The sequence below is a fragment of the Anguilla rostrata genome, unplaced genomic scaffold, assembly GCF_018555375.3.
Source record: "Anguilla rostrata isolate EN2019 unplaced genomic scaffold, ASM1855537v3 scaf0988, whole genome shotgun sequence".
Taxonomy (NCBI): Eukaryota; Metazoa; Chordata; class Actinopteri; order Anguilliformes; family Anguillidae; genus Anguilla; species Anguilla rostrata.
Genome location: NW_026986343.1, coordinates 15,899 through 41,604, shown reverse-complemented (window position 1 = coordinate 41,604; position 25,706 = coordinate 15,899). Strand labels below are relative to the sequence as shown.

The following is a 25,706-nucleotide window of genomic DNA, read 5'->3' as shown; positions in this document are numbered from 1 at the left end:
ACTGAAGAACTGTGAACTCACACAAAAGTGCTGTGATATCGTGGCCTCAGCTCTCCAGTCATCAAACTCACCCCTGAGAGATCTGGACCTCAGCTACAATAACCTGGGAGATTCAGGAGTGGAGCTGCTCTGTGCTGGACTGATGAGTCCAAACTGTGAACTACAAAGTCTGGGGTGAGTAGTGCTGTGTACTGTGTGACTTTAAAGAAGTAGAATTTGTGATGAAGTGTGTAAGAGTGTGAATTTAATCACCGGATGGAAAAAAACCTCACTAATATTCAGAACCTGTAACCTGAATGTTTACGTGTGAATACGAGTTAGCGTATAAGCACATTAACAGGGGTGTGCTCATATGAAATGATGGGCAGCAAGACATTGTACCCTGGAGAGACTATCTACTGCTGCCAGGCATTCGTTCAAGTGTTCTGTGACATCAAGACCTTCAATCATAGGAATCCAGGAATCTAAAAATAACAACTAATTAAGGCTTACCCCATCTGGGTGAAGAGACTAAATATCTAAATATCCCAGGACCTGATCTCTGTATTATTTTATTGAATGACATTCAGATCCATCTGGGCACTGACTCTAACAGTGACCCCAAAGTAGCTGCACATCCTGCTAGTGAAACTAACAATATTCCCAGTGAGTAACCCAGTTAAGGTGTTACCTCTAAACTTGAAGTTACTGTCGTAACTCCAGTTCTCTGATACACAGAGTGGAGAGATCCACCGATGGGAAATGACAATCGGTCATGACTTGTGTAGAAGCATCCAATTGCACCAAGTCTGGCTCTGACAGACAGTAACGTGTCCAATGCTAAAGGAGGCTACCGCCCTCCTGGAAGAGCACATAGGACCCTGCAGTGTTACTACTCTTCAGTGAACGTATTCACTTCACATGAGCGGCAGGCAGGGCAGTCTTGGTGGATCTCCCCACCGGGGTTATGACAGTAACCTAAAGTGCTCTTTCATCATGTTGTGTTTGAGATCCACCAACCGGGAGATATGGACAACTACCAGATTGCCCTATGCTCACAGCTGTGGCTCGATTGCTTGCTCACACGCGCTTCCTGTTTGTGGTAGAGAGAGAGAGGAAGGAGTCTTGTGGAGTTTGGAAAAGTTAGTTACAGGATTGTATTGTGCTTTGAAGTGTGTATTTGTTATTTCATTTGAGTTTTTTTTCATTTGAGTTTTGCTCCTAAGGTGAAAATCTTTGTTGCCGTCAGGGGACAGGGAGGGAGTTTTCCACTTTTTTCCTCCGTTAAGCACTCAGCTTGCAAACTAGCCTGTTTGCTAATTCGGCCTCCTTCTTGCCGACGGGAGGTTTTTTGGTTGTTTGCTTTCCCAGGAGCAAAATTGAACTGTTTTTAGATAGTATGCCTTTATTGTTATGTGCTAATGTTAGCAGTAGTTTATTATAATCTGCATCTGGATGAATTTTCGTTTTATTTTGTCCTAAGATATATTAATAAAATATTACCTAGTACATGGGTTCCTTTAATTACTGCTATTTAGTAATTGCTATTTAGTAAAAGTTAGTTAATTTAACCCAATTGATTCTGCACCTGGTCATTCTTATTTGAACACTTACTATTAGTTAGTTTAAAGTGCCTTATTTTTCTAGTTTAAAGTGCCTCCCCAGTTTCTGCTGCTGGTTGTCCGGAGTCACTTAAAGCGTTTTTAAGTTGTGGTATTGGTGTCTCCGTCTCAGCAGGTAGGAGATCTCCTAGAGCGTACAGACAAACTCCTTGAGTTCTGTATGTAGAACGAGAGGCCATAAATAGAAATTAGCTAAATTTCAGTCACTGTGTGGAATAGCCTGCCAGGTCATGTAGTAGGGGCAGAAAATCCAAGGATTTTTAAGACTAGACTTGATACAGCGTTAGATTCTGTCTAGTCTGTCGGTAATCAGAGCAATAGATACAATTTAGTTTGAAAATTGGCAAGCATTGTTGGGCTGAATGGCCTGTTCTCAGCGTATGTTATGTTTTGTTATGTTATGTTGTTATGTTATGTTTTGTTAGTTGAGACGCTGTCAGGTCGTGGGAATGAAGTCTGTTGGGAATCTTCTCCTTTTGTGGAACCATGTTGGGACCAGTGAAGTAACACACTGATGACCACTTTCCAGTTGAAAAGGTTTTATTACGATGCACAAAGGGAGGCTCACCACGATGCCTCAGCAAGCGCTCCATCTGAATCTCAACAAGACAGCCACAAGTGAGGGCTTAACTATTCTGGTCAGTGATTATTGCCAAATGAGAGCATTCCCAGGAAGGAATAAACATTGCACCAGACTCCCTGGGGGCCACCCATTTGATCTGCAGGTGTTGTATTGCCTTACAATGATTGAACTCTATATGTGGCCATCTGTCGCTAACAGTGGGAAGTTGTTGCAGAGTGTGTGTTGGTGTGTGTAAATGTGAATGGGGAGGGTGGTGTCTGGCACATCTTGTGTAGGGCAGTACTAAAGACATTCCACTGCCCAAAGCTATAGCCAGGGTACAGGAACAATGTGAAGTACTGAAACCCATAGCAGATGAGGGGAGATGTGTTCACCTCACACAGAGCTCACCCCCAGAATTGAGTGGGCTACTGGCCTCCTGGTGACATTCAGGCGGTAGAACCTAGCTAAAGTATCTGGAGAAACCCAGCCTGTGGCTGATTAAATTTCCTGTGAGGAGACCCCATGGAATAAGGCCCACGGTGCAGCCATGCCCCTTGTAGAATGTGCGTGTGGAGAACACACACAGGACACAGCATATGCAGCCCATGCTGCTCTTCAGAGGAGAAAGGTGGTGGGTGAAAAGCGGCGAGCTCTAACACCTCACATGTGGAAGCTGGGCAGCTTTTAGGCATAAAGGCCGGATTGGGCTTAGGAAAAACCGTATCCATCTTGGGGGAGAATATTGTGCACAAGAGTTGCACTGAGAGCGCATGAAGGTCACTGACTCACTTGGCTGAGGCTAGTGCGAGCATCAATGCTGTCTGGAGAGACAACAATTTTAATCTAATTTAAGCTCAAACGGCCTTACAGACCGAGCCTTCAGCACCTGTGATAAATCTCAAGCTTTTTAGCAACAGGCAGAGAACAGTGAGGCCCCTTCATGAACCTGTGAATGAGGGGGTGCTTCCCCACTGAATAGTCTCTGAAATCAACATGACAAGCAGTGATAGCTGCCAGGTAGACCTTAATGGTAGAAAAGGATTTCTCTTTATCCATAAGGTTCTATGAAAAGCACAGCACGTCAGAAACAGAGCTCTGGTAAGGCACTGACTGACGAGAGGCACACCATCTTTCTAACACCTGACACTTATTGTCATAAAGTGACCTGGTAGAGGGCGCTCTCGTGCTCTAGATGGTTGCAGTCACGTGAGGGGAAGCCCTAATGCGTTGAGGTTATGCCTCTCACGGGCCAAGCCCATAGAGCTACTCGCTCAGGGCAGGGGTGGTATATTTCCCCATTCACCTGAGACAGGAGGTCTGTGTGTAGCGGGAGCTTGCATGGCTGTACATAAAGGAGAGGGATAATCACAGCAGTAACATTTCCACAATCTGGGGATGGAGACACCATTCCCCGTACAGTGGGTTTCTCTGTGACAGCAGATCGGTGATTGTGATCAGAATTCCTGGAACATCAATCAATCAATCAATCAATCAAATTTTATTTGTATAGCGTATTTCACAGTAATTGTCACAATACGCTTCACTGACAACCCTGGCCTAGACCCCCACAGGAGCAAGCCTAAAGAAACCTGGGTCACGCGTAACCACAGAAAGTGACGGCTGCTCCAGACCAACAGTCTGTGGGCTAGACCATGGAGCTGGAGGGAGCGCATGCCACCTTGGTGATTGACATATGCTACTGTAGTCATTATCACAGCGTACGAGCACATGATGTCCACTTAGACAGGGAAGAAAATATCTGAGAGCTGTCCATGTAGTTAATAGCTAAAAGAAAATTTATTCACCATGTGACCCTCCTGAGACCCCCCACCCCAGAGAGGGATGTGTCTGTCCTTTTTTTCCATATGAAATTGATCCTGGGAGGGGTTCCCTGAGTGTAAAAGTCTGTGTTTTCCCGGTGACGCAGAGTTACTGAGTGCTTGTGTGTCACTGTGAGACAGCGATGGAGATCGCACACAGGACTGAGGTGGGGGGATGAAATCCACCTCATAAAACCCCTCATTCTTAACAGCACCAGTGGCAAAACCTGAGAGGCTGGCACCATCAGCCTATATAGTGTTAGGCATGTGTGATACTGTACTCTCAAGCCGGGCTTGAACTGAGAGAGACATACTCTGAGAGATAAAATGCAGTCTGCTGAAAGGCAAGCTCACATGGATACAGAGTATAAATCCACTCCCAAGAACATTACACTCCAGGACGGGGAGAGATTGCTCTTGGGGAGGTTTACTCTGAAACCAAGAGACAACAGATGCGTCAGAACTCGCTGAGTGTCCTGCACAACTCTGGGTTTTGAATTGGCAATAATCAGCTAATCGTCTGTATAAGTCAGTATTCTGAGCCTCATTAGTCTCAGTGGAGCCAGACCCGCCTCTACACAAATACAGAACACCCGTGGACTCAGGGAAAGGCTGAAGGGTGGAACCGTGTATTTGTAGCAAACACCGCGATGGGTGAAGCGGAGGAATGTTGTGTGAGGGGGATAAATGCCCACATGGAAGAAGGCATCTTTCAGATTTACTGATGTGAAACTGGGATGTTATGTTAATCAGTTAAGTGTTAATTCTTAATAAGAATGTTGATTGATGAATTTCTATAGATTAAACTGTTAATTTTCAATGAACCATTTCAATGTATAACCTAATGTTGGTGATTAGATTTCAAATTAAAGAGACGTTTCTAAAATGTTAAATTAGAGAGTCACGGTTCCCTTGACTGGCAGCATTAGTGAAACGTTATTGGTCCATTCCTGGAACATCAGTGCCATCTGAGCACATCTGGTCTCACCTTCAGCAGACTGCACACCAGACTGACCCCAAAGCACACAGACATGCTCATACTCCTTAACAAAAATGCTTAAGTATTAAGCTAAGCATATTTTAAGTCATTCTTTTTATAGGCCATGAAGTAGATTTTAATCTAATCAGTTAATCATTATTAATCAATTATTGGGTGCCGACGATTGATTAAAAGAATTGCACAAAAGTTTCCAGCTGTTCTGACATATTGAACGTGAAAGAGTGCAGTATGTTAACATTTTGAAATTATATTGCTTCAAATGTTTGTTTAACACTGAGATCCAAGAAAGGAAGTTGAAACCGTCCTTCTTTGGGAGCTGGAAATAATGAAAATAAAAACTATGTTCTGTTCGATCTCTGGGAACCACACGTATTTCCCCCTTTTTGTAAGAAGGAAGGAATTTATTCCTCTTAAACATGGGAGCGCTCTCTTGTGTTTGAGAGTAAATGACTCTGTTGAAATGGGGGGGTTTCACTCTGAACTGGAGTCTGTAGCCCTTGGCTATTGTCTGTAGCCTTTAGCTATAGTAGCGCTGCAGTGTCCTATATGCTCTTCCAGGAGGGCGGTAGCCTCCTTTCGCATTGGACACGCTACTGTCTGTCAGAGCTTGGTGCACACTTGGTGCAACTGGATGCTTCTATGGAGCTCTGGACCGGCTGTCGTTCCCTAGAGTTGGCTTTCAAACACAAGATGACGAAAGAGAAGTTTATTTATGGCACCAATGCAGTGATTTGTTCGAGCAGAGATGCACAATTCAGTCAGTGTATAAGTAAGCCACATACTTTGGATGCGTTGTAGGAGAAAGGGTACTTTAGCATATGACAAAATATGAGAGTTGGCAATAACCATGAATAGAAAGCTTTTACAGTGTTAAGAGGCAATCATTTTATTTACAAGACATGGCAAGATGGACTGGACACTATGCTATAAGTGAGGAAAGGATATGCAACTGAAGAGATTGTAAGATAAAGAAATGGAACACAAAGAAATTGTGATGCATACCAAAATGCTTTTTATGAAAGGACTTTGGATAATGAAGTAAATTGTTTGAGCTTCCCTTAAATGCTATCCAGAGACCATCTCCCGCAATCCACACTAGTTTACATTTGACAAAATGATGTCTGACCTGATCAAAACTCTAGTACCTACCGCCATCCCCACCAGATACCCTCCCCTTACAGATACCTTCAATTCCATATCTTTCATCTCCTTTAATAAACGTTTGTCACATCCATACTGTATATTACGGGAACGAGGCACAGACGAGGCAGACAGTGCTGGCAACATGCCTGTAGAGGACTTTTATTGTTCATAACAAGAGAAATCACAGCGCTCACCCGTTTTAATTTGTTTGGTGCGTAGAAACCAAATAAATATCGTCCATTGAAAAGAAATTGGTTTGCACTCAAAAAAGGGCTACAAAGCTTCAAAAAATGTCATTATTTATTTTTTTATTGGTTTTCTTTAATGCAGATTCATGCACAAACGTTTTGGCGTGTTGCCTTCTTCAGTGTGCAGGTACAATGATTAAGACATTCCACCTTCTTATAAACAGGTAACAGCTGCCTTTCATTAGGTGCTGCTGGCCAATTATTATGAGACAATTATTTATTAAGGCTGCTAGACAATCATAGTGAGACAATAGATAAATTGGTAAATTGGTTAACAAGAGCAATCTTGTAATTTAAATATCTCTCTGTGAATCACCCTGCCATACCTGTACTCTATGCATTGCCTACGATTCATAAATCCCTTGAAGACCCTCCTTTGAGGCCTATAGTATCAGGCATTGGCTCCCTTACTGAGAATGTTTCTTGGTTTGTGGACTGTCATATTTACCCCATAGTTAAGCTATTACCATCATACTTGAAAAACACCACAGATTTTTAGTGAATTTACAAGCATTGTCAAACATAGATGAAGGTGACTTTTTAGTTACATTAGATGTTGGTTCTCTATACACCTCCATACCTACGAATACCGGCCTGGAGGCTCTGAGATTCTTTCTTTCCAATCATGAAGGTAGTGTGCCTCCTGAGTTTATTATCAGTCTCACTCAATTATTTTCTCTTTGATAAAGATTACTACTTGCAAACACATGGCACTGCCATGGGGACTCCATTAGCCCCCAACTAAGCTAATCTGTTCATGGGAAAATTTGAACTTGATTATATTTATGAGAACAATCCTTACATACGTTCAATTAAATACTGGACTAAATACTGAGGTTTTGTGACATGGAATGATTCAGAAATTAAGCTGATGGAATTTGTTCATTACATTAATTCAAAACTACCATCTATTTCCTTTTCAATTGTGAAGAGCCCAGAAGCTATTCACTTCTTAGATGTCTTGATCACTAAAAAAGGCAATTCCCGTAGTACTACAGTATATAGAAAGCCCACTGACAAAAATACAATTTTGTCAGCTGACAGTTATCACCCATTACCATTAAAGAAAGGGTTACCTGTGAGTCAGTTGCATAGGCTTCTCCGTATCTGTGACACTGAAGAAGAGTACGACAAACAATCGGAGCTCCTCATTGAGCGTTTTCACTCAAGAGGATGCTCTGAAGTATGGCTTGATGACGCTAAACAAAAGGTCAAAGGTCTCAATAGAAATTACCTGCTAAATAAAACACAGAGTAAGCAAAAAAAAGACATTCTCTGTTAACTATGTTCTGACTTACAATGACTGTTCTAACAAAATTAGATCTATCGTAAACAAGCACTGGCATATTTTGTCCTCAGACACTTCCTTAAATCAAGCCTTTCAGAGCCCAGATAAATATAAGCTAATAAGCTAATATGCTAGTGAAGTCAGACGTAGTTAAAGAGAAAAAACAAGCTTGTATAACTGGTTGTTTCCCTTGCAGGAGCTGTGCATCTTGTAGTAATATGATGAAAGGACATCATTTTGTGTGTCCTCAAACATCCAGATCTTATCAAATTAAATCTTGCATCACTTGCAGTACAAAAGGTGTAATCTATATGTTGAAGTGTCCCTGCCCCAAGGTGTATATAGGTAAAACTACACATGCTTTAAAACAACGACTTGGGGAACATAAATCCTCTATAAGATGTGATATCACCTCACCAGTGGCAAGGCACTTTATAGAACAGGAACACTCTATTATAGACCTTCAATGTATGATTATAGAAAAGGTAACGCCAGCCCGCAGGGGAGGTGACTTTGAGAAAAAACTACTCCAAAGAGAGGTCTTCTGGATATAGACTCAAATCTGTGTCACCAGGGGGCCTCAATGAGGAGCTGGACCTTATTCCTTTTCTTTAGATTTCTGTGTATGGCCTTTATGCCTGCTTTTTTGTTGATTTCGATTTTACAGTGTATAACCTGAATGCATTTGTGATTGAGGGGCGTGACTGGGCTCACGAGTGGCCACATGGATTTATGAATGGCTTAGCCTGATGTCTTCTATTGTGGCCACTTGTGGATACATCCCTATCTTCTGGATGTTTCCCCTCATCCTTCAAGAAGGCCCACATCACCCCGCTGCTGAAGAAACCCACACTAGATCCTTCAGTCATTCAGAACTACCGCCCGGTATCTCTCCTCCCTTTCCTATCCAAAACACTTGAACGTGCTGCATCTAACCAGCTCTCTGCTTTCTTCTCTGAGAACAACCTGCTTGATCCCCACCAGTCTGGCTTCAGGCCTGGCCACTCGACTGAGACTGCACTCCTCTCGGTCAGTGAGTCACTCCATGCCGCACGAGCAGCCTCCCTCTCCTCTGTCCTGATTCTTCTAGACCTCTCCGCTGCATTTGACACTGTGGACCACTCTACCCTCCTGTCCTCCCTGGCAGCAACAGGGATCCGCGGCACAGTCCTTGACTGGATTGAGTCCTACCTCTCTGACCGCTCCTTCCAGGTTACCTGGGCGGGTAAGGTATCACCACCCCGTCCCCTCACCACCGGAGTTCCCCAGGGCTCAGTCCTTGGTCCCCCTCTCTTCTCCATGTACACCAGATCCCTTGGCCCTGTAATATCTGCCCATGGCTTGTCCTATCATTCCTATGCCGACGACACGCAACTCTTTCTCTCCTTCTCCCCATCGGACACACAGGTCCCTGCCCGCATCTCCGCTTGCCTGAGGGACATACAGAGCTGGATGGACAATCACCACCTGAAGCTCAACCCGGGAAAGACTGAGCTAATCTTTATTCCTGCTCTATCCTCTCCCCTCCTCGACACCGTAGTGACATCATCACCCTGTGCCAAGAATCTCGGAGTGATGATGGACAACAGGCTGTCCCTCTCCAACAACATTGCAGCAGTAACCCGGGCATGCAGATTTTTCCTATACAACATCCGCAGAATCCGCCCCTTTCTCACCACCTACTCAACCCAGCTCCTGGTCCAAGCAATGGTTCTATCCCGCCTGGACTACTGCAACTCTCTTCTGGCTGGATTACCGGCATCTGCCTCCAGACCCCTGCAGCTCATTCAGAATGCTGCGGCTCGTCTGGTCTTCAACCTCCCCAGACACTCCCACGTAACTCCCCTGCTCACTACCCTCCACTGGCTGCCTGTTATAGCTCGCATCAAATTCAAAACATTGGTCCTAGCATACCAGGCAGTCAAGGGATCAGCCCCAGCATACCTTCACAAGATATTCAAACCCTACATGCCAGCCAGATCCCTCCGTTCTGCTACCTCAGGACGCCTAGCACCTCCCCCTCTTCGCACCTGCACTTCCAGAACACGTCTCCTGTCTGTTCTGGCCCCACGATGGTGGAATGACCTCCCTGTGGAGGTCAGAACAGCTGAGACTGTGACCCACTTCAAACGACGACTGAAGACCCACCTCTTCAGGCTGCACCTCTCCCCATCCCTCCCTTCCCCCCTGTAAATGACTAAACTTAGGGTTGTAACTAGGCAGCTGTTTCACAGGTGACTTAGTTGATGCGCTTGTCTTAACGACTACTTGTATTTTTATTTATTTTTATTTTTCCATAGATTGCGTTGTTGCCATTCTCGTTGTGTTAGTGTTAATCAGTTTAACCATCAGGGTCCAAGTTGAACTATGCGGTTGTTCCCTGTACTTGGACCGGTACTTCTCTCTAGGGGTTTCGTCATACTTGTTCCTGGTTATGGTTATACACTTTGTTGTACGTCGCTCTGGATAAGAGCGTCTGCCAAATGCCTGTAATGTAATGTAATGTAATGTAATACATTCACCCCTCTTCTATTCTCTTTGATTGCTCTTGTTAACCAATTTACCAATTTATCTAATTGCTTCACTATGATTGTCTAGCAGCCTTAATAAATAATTGTCTCATAATAATTGGCCAGCAGCCCTAATGAAAGGCAGCTGTTGCCTGTTTATAAGAAGGTGGAATGTCTTAATCATTGTACCTGCACACTGAAGAAGGCAACATGCCGAAATGTTTGTGCATGAATCTACATTAAAGAAAACTAATAAAAAATAAATAATGACAATTTTTTTGAAGCTTTGTAGCCATTTTTTGAGTGAGGACATTTATTGTGACAGCGGTATCACAATGAATGAAGACAGGGGGAAAGTGAAACACAAAACAAGATCAGGCTACTCAAATGTTGAGGAAAGCAAAAGTGCTAGAGAAGTGCAGGTGGGTCCAAAATTGAGGCCACAAGGAGGGGCACGTCCGAGTCTGCCACAAAAAAAAAAAAAGCAAAGAAAAAAACGGGAATCAGAGACTCTGTTAGGCACTCAGTGAGGGGAAAGCCAGCACACCCCTGGAGTGAGACCATGAGGCCTATATAGGGCCAGCAGCTACTCAGGCAAAGGGAAAAGTGATGTGGAAAAAGCACTGGTATGCTGCCGGTGGCCTGACTGTATTTCAGGTCCAGGTCTGAGTGTGGAGTGGAGGTGCTGAAACTCAGCCCTGTCCCTCCGGCGCTGTCCAGGTCTGAGTGCGGAGTGGAGGTGCTGAAACTCAGCCCTGTCCCTCCGGCGCTGTCCAGGTCTGAGTGTGGAGTGGAGGTGCTGAAACTCAGCCCTGTCCCTCCGGCGCTGTCCATGGGGCGGCAGGCCGGGCCGGTGAGACACAGGTGAAGTGGAGCTGAGTGGCGGCTGATAGCAGGGAGCTCCAGAGGCCCACACCACAATACATATATATGAGCATGTGCATTACTTCCTGTTACAGTGAATCTGCCTTTAGCTGTGTTAGCTTGCAGTGCTGTGGGAAGTTTGTCACAGAAAACTGAAGGAAATGAGCAAATTCACTGTCCACACATGAAAAATGTCTATTGTCTTTACTTTTGTTGGTGGCCAAACATCCTACAGCACTGAAAACTAACTCACTGTCCACTCTGAAAGGTGGCAGCTGCACGTCTAGTATAGGATGGGAGGGTTAAGCCCAGAGAAAAGATCATAGAAAAGGTAGATGAGCCCATTGCCCCAATTCAGAGAACTTACAGTATAGGAAAAGGGCCCATTTGGGTCAGAATTACATCTATAGAACTGTCAGAGTTCAGTCCAGCAGGATGTTTAATTTTCAGGATTGTGGCGTTTCTGAAAGGATTGTGAATAAAATGGTATTTTATTCTGCTGGTAAAGCCGGGCATTAACTCACCGGCATGGTATGTGTGTACATCTTGGTGGGAAAGTGTCCATCTGAACAACATGTGAGCTGCTGTTTAGATGCAGTGTTACATCGTTTAGTTTAGTCTCTGTTCTGTGGTTCCAGTCCCAATTCATAGCCTGGATATTATACCTTTGTAAGCAGTCATGCTGTGTGGAATAGTCTGATTCAGATATCAATATTCTGGCTCTAACTCCTATCATCTAAAGAATAACATAATTTACAGGAGTATTTCTTAGATAAGTATTCTAATAATCTTCAAATGCCCCTACTTATTACATTTTTTGTGCAGTTTATATTACTCCACAGAGGCTACCAAACGTGTTGATAAGGGGTTTTAAAAGAAAGAAATGACGTAATACATCAGGCTTTTATTTTCATTATTATTATCATTGATACAAAAATAATTAAATGTAACGCAGTAATTAACCTATTATATTCGCAAAAGCGTGCAAGAATAAAATGATTGGATGGATTATAGCGTAAAGACATGGAGAACATAGGTGCAATGTGTGGAAGTTTCAAAAGACACCACATCTTTGAAAATCTAGTGTTTACCAGCAATAAAAGTTAGTGGCAGTAATCAGTTGTGCTGTTCTCATTCAGCCACTAGATGGCGATGCGGTGTAATTCCAGTTGATGCCGTAGTTGCATTGCTGTGAGATTGTGCCAAATGAACTGAAGTGTAGCACAGCTCGTACACGGCTCCGGCACTGCTTCAGCTGTTAGCAGGTACAATATCGCAGGTCTGACCAATAATATCATGACTGGTTAGATAAAACCTTCATGTTATTTTATATACTGGTGTATATATTTAAGTTGTCCGTAACAGTTAACTGCTTAGTTCCTATCTGGCTCCGCTAGCTAGGTTGGGTCATGAAGTAACGTTAAGGTAGGTTGGGCTGGCTAGCTAGCTAACTCGTGCCTGTGACTGTGTGAGTCAAAGCGAAAGCTGAACTTAGAACAAGTGTCAACTTGAGGGTCATGTTGTTTGATGTAAATGGTAAACAAATGATATTTGCAAAGTGTTAATAGTTATTATCAAATAATTGTGTTATGTAACTGTAGTTCTGTATTTTCAAAGAATGAACTAGCTGAGGTAACAGTAAACAGCTCAGAGCAAGCTGGCATCGCCATGGTAACCAACCGACCCTCCTAAGGGCCACATTTTAAACAGCGTCATCATGGTTACCGTCACGTTACTTTGGCCAGAGGTAAATAAGGAAGAGAGCAATTTTTATTGAATGCGGTTTCATTTCACCTTGCTCAATATTTTAAAATGAATGTCAAAAACCCTGACAGACTGTATAATTTGTTAAACTTAAATTGTTTGATAACTTGATGGTTACAAGATTAGGAAGAAAATATTATCATGATGACAGTAATGTATTTATCTAATGGGTTATACGAGTAGTTATACATTAACAGTTATATTTATCTATTCATAGTGATGAATAATGAGCGTCTTTGAAATGTATAGATGTTTATGAACTGAAGAACATGTCAGGTGAGGTAAAGTGCACCACAGAAATGCTGTTTTTTGTGTTCGCAGATGAAATTAATATGTTTGCAAATCAGATAAGTTGATCACATGGAAAGGGTTATTAGAGCCCAGTAATTGCCTTAGACTATTGTGGATTAGTCAGAATACTTTATGAACTTAATTTACACACCCCCCTCCCTGTTTTTGTGTGTACATCTCAGGAATGCGTAGGTACATGTGTATAAACTGTCAAGTTGAACAATGTCACAAAGAATTTGTGCGTGTGTTTGTGTGCGTGCATGCGTGTTTGTCTGTGTGTGGTCTCTCCACAGGCTGGGTTGGTGTAATCTCACAGAGGGCTGCTGTGATGTTCTGGCCTCAGTCCTGCGTTCTCCTCACTCAGAGCTGAGAGATCTGGAGCTCAGAGACAACGAGCTGCAGGATTCAGGAGTGAGAGCGCTCTCTGCTGGACTGGAGGACCCACACTGTAAACTGCATAGAATGGGGTGAGTACAAACACAAACCCCTTCAATAAATTAGGGCTACAATGTGACTAAATACAACACTGATGTCAATGTTTCTAATGTGAAAACAGACACACCACAGAACTGAAACAGGATGTTCCTGTTCTTCCTCTTGGTAGAATTCGGCTACACAAATGAATGAAGAAAATGAATTAGTACTGTTTACTGAACTGTGGGGTGTAAACTCAAATGTGTTTGATAATGACTCATTCCACATTCATGTTATTTTAGTTTAACACACACAGCTCTGTTAGTTTATATTATGTTACATTACATTTATTTGCCAGACGCTTTTATCCAAAGTGACGTACAATAAGTGCATACAAAAGGTAATTGGAACAACTAAAAAACACAGGTCCGATAAGGTACAATATTTTGTAGTTATTCATAGCCATGAACACATTAAGTCCAGTTCACACAGTGACATTACTCTGACCTAACCTATGCTAAGTCAAACTAGGAGGCATTACAAGCAACATCTAGACAATGATACAAGGCACAATAAGTGCTGGGTGGAGGTACATGTAACATGAGTTGGACAGGAGGTACATGTGTAGAAATAGGGGGATTTAAATGATAGAAATGATCTACAGAGTGGTGATCCAGGTATAGTCTGTAGAGATACATCTTCAGACCACGGCAGAAGATGGGTAGTGAGGGAGAGGTTCGTAGAGGAACAGGGAGTTCGTTCCACCACTGGCTAGGGTGGAGAAGCTCTGTGGTAGAGACAAGATTGAACCCTTTACCCGGATGGCAGGGGGTGCAAGGCAGTGGTCAAGTGGGCGTATAGGATTTAATCATGTGCTGTAAGTAGACGGGGGCCGTCCTGTTGGCTGCAGTGTAGGTGAGGGTTAGGACTTTGAACCTGCAGTGAAGACAGTTAATGTGTGTAAGGTGTGTAACACACTGCTATGTGTTTGACACACAGCCCTGTTAGTTTATATTAATGTGTGTAAAGTGTGTAACACACTGCTATGTGTTTGACACACAGCCCTGTTAGTTTATATCTCATAAAAAAACACGTTTTCAACGTACAAAAATGCCAAGTTACTAGAAAGTATTGATATCAAAATGACGCCAAGTTATGATACTACAAACAATATAGGCTATCTTGCCTCACCAAAATGACATGAGATGTATCTCAAAGCAATGCTACCCAATATTTCCTCAGTTCTTTCAAGTCACTTGGCCCTGTGTTTTCTAATCTTACCATTTCACAATGTCATGCAAACTTTCTGTCAGATCAAAGAGACAAATATTTCGAATTGCCTCATGGAACACATTGAACATTGTACATTGAAATTAATGTATAAATTCATTAATGTACAGAACTGCTGCTGAGCAACGACAGGAAGCACATTTCTCCGGAAAACATGTTTATACTTGCTTCTGAACTGAATTTGAGTACATGTGCAAGTTATTGTATATTTGCTACGTACAATAAATACTGCATGTAAAACACATATTGTACATACATACATAGAGAAATTCTTTATCCGCATGGGGACATTTCCCTGGCAGCATCTTACATTCACATTCACGAACACACTTGTATCAATAAACATACTATCATTCACGCAACAGAAAGCCTGGGCAGCGAAATACATAGGCCTACATACCAATACAAATTGGACATACACACACCTATTCAATCAATCTTGACTGTGAGAGAGCCATCCACACATATGTTTGGCCTGTTCATGTAGTGCATGCTTATACACAGGGCCAAGTGACTTGAAAGAACTGAGGAAATATTGGGTAGCATTGCTTTGAGATACATCTTATGTCATTTCGGTGAGGCAAGATAGCCTATATTGTTTGTAGTATCGTAACTTGGCGTCATTTTGATATCAATACTTTTTAGTAACTTGGCATTTTTGTACGTTGAAAACGTGTTTTTTTATGAGATATCAGTTCTTTTTGAAAAGCGTTTTATTATGAGAGTGAGAAATGCGACCCTGCAAGAAACGGTTGTGGATTATGGCTATCGTTGTGTGAATCTGTACAGTCTGATGAGCGTCTACCGTTCAGCAGTTTCGGTTTGCTATATATATAAAACAGTGGCTGTGAGAAAGGATGCAGTGACGTAAGCGTTAACGCATCAGAAACGCAGATGGAATATGGTATGTACTCACGGATTTGACGTCCATCCAACGAGCCTTGATTGACAAAATAATCAACACGCCCGTAGAATTATAACTCCCTAGGTCACAACTTGTGTAGCCTTCTGTCCTGCTCCGTTGTCTGTGATTTCGTGGAGATGCACTTTTAGTGTTTGTAAAGTTTATAAGGCATTTTGATAGGCTTATCTGCAGGTAGGAATCCTCTTCGCTGTTTTGCTAAACTAGAACCGGAAAACATGATAGTGGAGAATAGGAGCAGACGCATATGTCCCAGCAGGCTTTGCATATGAGAGAATAACAACAGTGTGAGAGAAATTAAAATGAAATGACGAAATTCCGTAGTTGAAACAATATGTTTTTAGCAGAATGGGCATGTAGGTGAAGGTTGACATGATCACGGAGTATAGTGCGAAGTAAATGGAGTGACCATGAGCGAGGTTATATTCCTTATCAAATGGTATATATAACAGTCGGTATTGAACATTAGTTGTTGAAGTGGAGGGTTAAACAACATTGCACACATTATTTGCCTGTAATGTAATCTATTGCACGAATGTGTTTTTCTCATGTTCAGTGCTAGTAGTTATACTTATGAGTGAATCATGATTTTAAATGTAATGTTTTAATGCGGAGTTGCAGAACGTACATACGTAGTAATTGTGTGTAGCCTATGTGGCTAGATAGAGAACAGGGCGAGGTAACATGAATGTAGAAACGTGGCGTTTGCTGATATGAAGGTTTTGTACGGTAGCCAAGTGAAGAAATATAGTTAGTAGAAATGGCACAGTGGTGAACTGGTGTAACTTTTAAATAAAAGGAATACATTTGCGTCATGAAATGCATATGGGTGGCCGTGAGTGAGTGAGGTTTACCAGTCTGTGACTTCGTTAGCTAATGCCATAGCTATGCAATGCGTGAAATATCATTAGCGAACCTGCCGGTGGTTTTAAAGAAGAACACAAGCCAGTAAGCACAGAAGAGCTTCCGTTGAATCCATATGGCTTAGCAATATTGTAGCCGGTCAATAACTGAACAGTGAACGGCGGGTAGATATGGTGCAAAAGCAATAATTAAGAAGTAGTAGACAATTATTAGTGAGGGTCGAAGCAAGTTAAAGAAACGTGTTCAAAGCTGGGCTTGAACATAAGACCCAGTATTCCCAAACCTGTAACCTTACCCACTAGGCCACGGACAGATTAACTGTTCAAACTGCGGAGTTGCAGAATGTACATAAGTAGTAATTGTTTGTAGCGTATGTGGCTAGATAGAGAACAGAGCGAGATAACATGAATGTAGAAATAGAAACGTGTCGTTTGCTGATATGAAAGTTTTGTACGGTAGCCAAGTGAAGAAATATAGTTAGTAGAAATGGCACAGTGGTGAACTGGTGTAACTTTTTAATAAAAGGAATACATTTGCCGTGATGAAATGCATATGGGTGGTCGTGAGTGAGTTTTGGTAAAGCAAATATAGGCGTAAGAAAACGTTAGTGTAAAAGAGGAAATTATCTGCCTGAGGGCGAGTCAGGGTTCAATCCTCAAACCGGAGGTTTACCAGTCTGTGACTTTGTTAGTGCAGCACCATGCCATAGCTATGCAATGCGTGAAATATCATTAGCAAACCTGCCGGTGGTTTTAAAGAACACAGGCCAGTAAGCACAGAAGAGCTCCCGTTGAATCCATGTGGCTTAGCAATATTGTAGCCGGTTAATAACTGAACGGTGAACGGCGGGTAAATATGGTGCAAAAGCAATAATTGATAAGTAGGCTAGTAGACAATTATTAGTGAGGGTTGAAGCAGGTTAAAGAAATGTGTTCTAAGTTGGGCTTGAAGCTACGACCCCATGTTCCCTAGACTGTAACCTTACCCACTAGGCCACAGGCAGACTAGCTGTTTGAATGGGAAAAGTTTCAGAGTAAAACTGTATGGGTATTTTGCGTGTGTATGCCCATTTTTGATTGGGTCGTGTAGGTGCAGATTTGGCTGGTGTCAGTGAAATGTCCAATGGGGAGACATGTTGTTAGTGGGATAGGCGGCAGGAAAAATAAGAATGAGAAGAAGAAGAAGAAGAAGAAAGAGAAGAAGAAGAAGAAGGAGAAAACGCAAAATCCCCTTAGTTTGGGGCTTTATTGTGTGGACATGTGAAGTTGTTTATGAATTCTGTCTGTTGAAATGGGGTCAGAATGTACAGAATTTAATGTTTTTAAGGGCTGAGTGTCTGTGGCTGTTGTGGTTGTTTCTGTGGGGAACCCTGAAAAGTGCCAAACTCTCGGTGCTGTATAGGTATGGGGCATGCCCCCGCCAAGGCGTAACTTGGTGGGATGGCATACCTGCCATCCCAACCCGCCAAGGCGTAACTTGGCGGGATGGCATACCTGCCATCCCAATTAATGTGTGTAAGGTGTGTAACACAGTGCTATGTGTTTGACACACACGACCCTGTTAGTTTATATTAATGTGTGTAATGTGAGTTCCACAATGCTATGTGTCTAACACACACAACCCTTTTAGTTTATATTAATGTGTGTAAGGTGAGTAACACAATGCTATGTGTCTATCACACACAACCCTTTTAGTTTATATTAATGTGTGTAAGGTGTGTAACACACTGCTATGTGTTTGACACACACAGCCCTGTTAGTTTATATTAATGTGTGTAAGGTGTGTAACACACTGCTATGTGTCTATCACACACAACCCTGTTAGTTCATTTTAATGTGTGTAAGGTGTGTAACACACTGCTATATGTTTGACACACACAGCCCTGTCAGTTTATATTAATGTGTGTAAGGTGTGTAGCACACTGCTATGTGTTTGACACTTGCAGCTCTGTTAGTTTATTTTAATGTGTGTAAGGTGTGTAACACACTGCTATGTGTTTGACACACACAGCCCTGTTAGTTTATATTAATGTGTGTAAGGTGTGTAACACACAGCTATGTGTTTGACACACACACAGCCCTGTTAGTTTTTTTTTTTAATGTGTGTAAGGTGTGTAATACACTGCTATGTGTTTGACACTCACAGCCCTGTTAGTTTATATTAATGTGTGTAAGGTGTGTAATACACTGCTATGTGTTTGACACACACAGCCCTGTTAGTTTATATTAATGTGTGTAAGGTGTGTAGCACACTGCTATGTGCTTGACACTTGCAGCTCTGTTAGTTTATTTTAATGTGTGTAAGGTGTGTAACACACTACTATGTGTTTGACATACACAGCCCTGTTAGTTTATATTAATGTGTGTAAGGTGTGTAACACACTACTATGTGTTTCACACACACAGCCCTGTTAGTTTATATTAATGTGTGTAAGGTGTGTGTGTGTCCTTCTCTCTGCAGGCTGTCAGGCTGTAGAGTCACACAGAGAGGCTGTGATTCTCTGGCTTCAGCTCTGTGTTCAAACCCCTCACATCTGAGAGAGCTGGACCTGAGATACAATCACCCAGGAAACTCAGGAGTGAGAGCGCTGTCTGCTGCTAAACTGGACACACTCACACTGCTGTAAGTACAGAGAGTTTCCACACTGCACCTCACACACACACGCACACACACTCACATTGCTTTAAGTAGAGTTTCCACACTGCGCCTCACACACACACACACAAAAGGAGTTGGGGGGGGTGGGCATGGAGGGCACTGTTCAAACCAGCGTTACTCAAGAGGGTTGGGGATCTCCTGTGGAGGGTGCTGCAGGGGATCACTGCAGTAAATAAGTTGTGGTTGTTGTAGTTAGGGGTTTGGTCAGGGACACAGTGATGGTGGAGTTTCAGTATTACAAAGCAATGGAGAACCTGAGTGTGTTTGAGAGTGTGTGTGTTATAAGGGTTTTATGTTCAGTGGAGGGAGGGGAGCTATTTTTGCACATGGAATAGGGTGAGGGAATGGAATAAGTTTCCTTTGTGACAGATTTGTGTGTTTTTCATATGATCTTGATTTTGTGTTTTATTGTGACTTTGTTTTTATTTATGTGATGCCATTGGTGTGTTGAGAGTGGAAATAAAGGATGGTTAAAATTCTAAATTCTGTTCTGCTGTTCTTACAGTGTGGACCATGGAGGAGAGAACAGGACCAAACCAGGACCCAGGAAATGTGAGTGTGTATCGACACATAACACTTTCCATGGGTACACTCTGCTGTGTGTGTGTGTGTGTGAGAGAGAGACTTCTCTCTTACACACATAAACACACAAACAGAAGCACACATGTACACAAACACACACACACAGATACTATCACAGTTTTCTCTCACACACACATAATGAGGTGAATATTAATAATGATGATTAATCTCATTAATGTTTCTGGTGTGCAGACGGCTGTCACCTCACACTGGATCCAAACACAGCGCAGAGAGGGCTGTCTCTGTCTGAGGGGTACAGGAAGGTGACACACACATGGGGGAGAGAGCAGCCATATCCTGGTCATCCAGAGAGATTTGAGTCTGTGTGCCAGGTTGTGTGCAGAGAGAGTGTGTATGAGCGCTGTTACTGGGAGGCTGAGTGGAGTGAGACTGAGGGGTGGGGATGGGTTTATATAGCAGTGACATATAAAGGAATCAGCAGGAAAGGAGCGGGTAATGACTGTGTGTTTGGATGGAATAAAAACTCCTGGAGTCTGAGGTGCATTAAACTCAGTGATTCTGATAAACTCAGTTACTCTGTCTGTCACAATAAGAACCAAACAGACATACCTGCCCCCCCCTCCCCCTACCGTAGAGCAGGAGTGTGTGATGATGATGATGGTAGAGGAGTGTGTGTGTACAGGGTAGGAGTGTGTGTGGACCGTCCGGCCGGCACTCTGTCCTTCTACAGCGTCTCAGACTCTGACACACTGACCCTCCTGCACAGATTCCACACACACTTCACTCAACACACACCCCTCTGTGCTGGATTTTATGTGTGTGACTCCTCAGTGTCCCTCTGCTAACTGGAGTAGAGACACACACACATGCACACACACACACACACGTGCGAACACACAAACACTCATATACACTTAGACCCTCACACACCCACACCTACACACACACACAAACACGCACACATGTGCGCACACACAAACATGCACATGCACACACACGCGTACACACACACACACATGCGCATACACACTCGTATGCATGCACGCACACACACACACACTCACGTACACACACACACCACATTCATATACCCACTCACACACACACACACCACACACACTCATATACACATACACACACACTCGCACATACACACTCAGATACACATAGACACACACACCCACAACTGCACACACACATCCACACACACACATACTCTCACACACACCCTTTCTCTCTCATACTCACACTCATGCACACGCACTCACACACCTACGCACTAACACACCCGTGCGCACACACTCACACACTTACACACACATACACACTCTCTCACCCCCACTCACACACCCAATCACACACATGCACACACACCTACACACATGAACACACACAATCTCTCGCACACACAAACACACACATTCACCAGTGCACTCTCACGCGTGCACACACATGCATGCATACGTACACACGCTCATAACCGTATACACACACACTCTCTCTCTCTCTCATACTCAGTCACTCACACACACACACACACCCTCTCTCTCACACACACACACACACGCTCACATCCACACACATTCACACAAACGCACACACACACACACACAAACTCATGCACTCACGCACACACACATACATGCGTACAGAGACACAAACACGTGTCAACACACACACTCCTCAGTGTCCCTCTGCTAACTGGAGTAGAGACACACACATGCGCGCACACACAAACATGCACACACACACGCATACACACACACATATGTGCGCATACACACTTGAACGCATGCACACACACACACACATATATATACACACACTCATATACACATACACACACTCAATCACACACTCACACACATATATAAACACAAACACTCATATACACCTAGACCCTCACACACCCACACCTACACACACACACACACACACATATATACACACACACTCACATACACACACACACTCATACACACATTCACACACTCAGTCACACACTCACATATATATATATTGGGATGGCAGGTATGCCATCCCGCCAAGTTACGCTTTGGCGGGGGCATGCCCCATACCTATACAGCACCGAGAGTTTGGCACTTTTCAGGGTTCCCCACAGAAATAACCACAACAGCCACAGACACTCAGCCCTTAAAAACATTAAATTCTGTACATTCTGACCCCATTTCAACAAACAGAATTCATAAACAACTTCACATGTCCACACAATAAAGCTCCAAACTAAGGGGATTTTGCGTTTTCTCCTTCTTCTTCTTCTTCTTCTTCTCTTTCTTCTTCTTCTTCTTCTTCTTCTTCTTCTTCTCATTCTTATTTTTCCTGCCGCCTATCCCACTAACAACATGTCTCCCCATTGGACATTTCACTGACACCAGCCAAATCTTCACCTACACGACCCAATCAAAAACGCGCATACACACGCAAAATACCCATACCTTTTTACTCTGAAACATTTCCAGTTTAAACAGTTAGTACGCCTGTGGCCTAGTGGGCAAGGTTACAGTCTTGAGAACACGGAGTCGTAGGTTCAAGCCCAGCTAAGAACGTGTTTCTTTAACCTGCTTCGACCCTCACTAATTATCGTCTACTACTTATCAATTATTGCTTTTGCACCATATCTACCCGCCGTTCACCGTTCAGTTATTAACCGGCTACAATATTGCTAAGCCATATGGATTCAACGGGAGCTCTTCTGTGCTTACTGGCCTGTGTTCTTCTTTAAAACCACCGGCAGGTTTGCTAATGATATGTCACGCATTGCATAGCTATGGCATGGTGCTGCACTAACGAAGTCCCAGACTGGTAAACCTCCGGTTGAAGGCTTGAATCCCGACTCGCCCTCAGGCAGATCATTTCCTCTTTTACACTAACGTTTTCTTACGGTTATATTTGCTTTACCAAAACTCACTCACGGCCACCCATATGCATTTCATGACGGCAAATGTATTCCTTTTATTAAAAAGTTACACCAGTTCACCGCTGTGCCATTTCTACTAACTATATTTCTTCACTTGGCTACCGTACAAAACCTTCTTATCAGCAAACGCCACGTTTCTACATTCATATTACCTCGCCCTGTTCTCTATCTAGCCACATAGGCTACAAACAATTACTACGTATGTATGTTTTGCAACTCCGCACTCTGAACATCTAGTCCACCTGTGGCCTAGTGGGCAAGGTTACAGTCTTGGGAACATGGGGTTGTATGTTCAAGCCCAGCTAGGAACACGTTTCTTTAACCTGCTTCGACCCTCACTAATAATTGTCTACTACTTATCAATTATTGCTTTTGCACCATATCTACCCGCCGTTCACCGTTCGGTTATTAACCGGCAACAATATTGCTAAGCCATATGCATTATGACTTACCGTCTGTACGTTCAGTTATTAACCGGCTACAATATTGCTAATCCATATGGATTCAACGGGAGCTCTTCTGTGCTTACTGGCCTGTGTTCTTCTTTAAAACCACCGGCAGGTTTGCTAATGATATTTCACGCATTGCATAGCTATGACATGGTGCTGCACTAACAAAGTCACAGACTGGTAAACCTCCGGTTTAAGGCTTGAATCCCGACTCGCCCTCAGGCAGATCATTTCCTCTTTTACACTAACATTTTCTTACGCTTATATTTGCTTTACCAAAACTCACTCACGGCCACCCATATGCATTTCATGACGCAAATGTATTCCTTTTATTAAAAAGTTACACCAGTTCACCACTGTGCCATTTCTACTAACTATATTTCTTCACTTGGCTACCGTACAAAACCTTCATATCAGCAAACGCCACGTTTCTACATTCATGTTACCTCGCCCTGTTCTCTATCTAGCCACATAGGCTACAAACAATTACTACGTATGTACGTTCTGCAACTCCGCTTTAAAACATTACATTTAAAATCATGATTCACTCATAAGTATAACTACTAGCACTGAACATGAGAAAAACACATTCGTGCAATAGATTGCACATGTTATTTAACCCTCCACTTAAACAAGTAATGTTAAATACAGACTGTTATATACCGTTTGATAAGGAAACTAAGCTCGCTCATGGTCACTTCATTTACTTCACACTATAGTCTGTGATCATGTCAACCTTCACCTACATGCCCATTCTGCTAAAAAACATATTGTTTCAACTACGCAATTTCATCATTTCGCCTAATTTATCTCACACTTGTTATTTTCTCATATGCAAAGACTGCTGGGACATATGCGTCTGCTCCTATTCTCCACTATCAACTTTTCCGGTTCTACCTTAACAAAACAGCAAAGAGGATTTATACCTGCAGATAAGCCTATCAAAATGCCTTATAAACCTTACAAACAACAAGTGCATCTTCACGAAATAACAGACAACGGAGCAGGACAGAAGGGTACACAAGTTGCGACCTAGGCAGCTCTAATTCTACGGGCTTGCTGATTCTTTTGTCAATCAAGGCTCGTTGGATGCCTGTCAAATCCGTGAGTAGCCTACATAGCTACACTGGCCATATTTCACCTTTTCTGATGCGTTTACAATTACGCCACCGCACTATTTGTCACAGCCACTGTTTTACATATATAGCAAACCGAAACTGCTAAACGTACACGCTCATCAGACTGTACAAATTCACACAATGATAGCCATAATCCACAACCGTTTCTTACAGGGTCACTTCGCATTTCTCACTCTCGTAATAAAACGCTTTGCAAAAAGAAATGATATCTCATAAAAAAACACATTTTCAACGTACAAAAATGCCAAGTTACTCAAAAGTATTGATATCAAAATGACGCCAAGTTACGGTACTACAAACAATATAGGCTATCTTGCCTCACCGAAATTTAATAACATGTATTCCAAAGCAATGCTACCCAATATTTCCTCAATTCTTTCAAGTCACTTGGCCCTGTGTGTATATAAGCGTGCAGTACATGGACAGGCCAAACATATGTGTGGATGGCTTTCTCACAGTCATGATTGATTGAATAGGCATCTATATGTCCAATTTGTATTGGTATGTATGTATTTTGGTGGTCAGCCTTTCTGTTGCGTGAATGATTGTATGTTTCTTGGTATAAATGTCTGTTCGTAAATGTGAATGTAACATGCTGCGAGGCAAATGTCCCCATGGGGATAAATAAGTTCTCTATGTATGTATGTACAATATGTATTTTACATGTATTTATTGTATGTAGCAAATATACAATCACTTGTACATTTAGTCAAATTCAGTTCAGAAGCAAGTATAAACATATGTTTTCTGGAGAAATATGCTTCCTGTAGTGACTGACCAGCAGTTTTCTACATGAATTTCAATGTGTTCCATGAGGCAATACGAAATATTTGACACTTTGATCTGACACAACGTTTGCATGACATTGTAATATGGTAAGATTACAAAACACAGGGCCAAGTGACTTGAAACAATTGAGGAAATATTGGGTAGCATTGCTTTGGAATACATGTTATTAAATTTCGGTGAGGCAAGATAGCCTATATTGTTTGTAGTACCGTAACTTGGCGTCATTTTGATATCAATACTTTTGAGTAACTTGGCATTTTTGTACGTTGAAAACGTGTTTTTTTATGAGATATATATATACACGCACTCATATGCACCTAGACCCACACACACACGCACTCACACACCTACACACACTCTCGCACACTCAGTCACACACACACACACACCCTCTCTCACATACACTCCATCACACACACACATACTCTCACACACACCCTTTCTCTCTCAGTCATGCACACGCACTCACACACCTACGCACACACACTCTCTCAAACCCAGTCACTCACACACACCTACACACAGACAAACACAATCTCACGCACACACATACACACGCATGCAAACATACACACGCTCATACCCGTATGCACACACACACACTCT

At 42.7% G+C, this 25,706-nt stretch overlaps 1 protein-coding gene across 1 annotated transcript; it reads left to right on the top strand.

Annotated features, from left to right (window-relative positions):
- LOC135246945 (erythroid membrane-associated protein-like) lies at positions 1 to 21,536 on the top strand (the record flags this gene model as incomplete). Its single annotated transcript, XM_064320220.1, has 5 exons — positions 1 to 174; positions 13,388 to 13,561; positions 19,045 to 19,206; positions 19,748 to 19,794; positions 20,017 to 21,536. Coding segments are annotated over 5 exons (1,171 nt in total), but the record flags the coding sequence as incomplete, so codon positions are not given.
- Between the last annotated feature and the right edge of the window lie 4,170 nt (positions 21,537 to 25,706).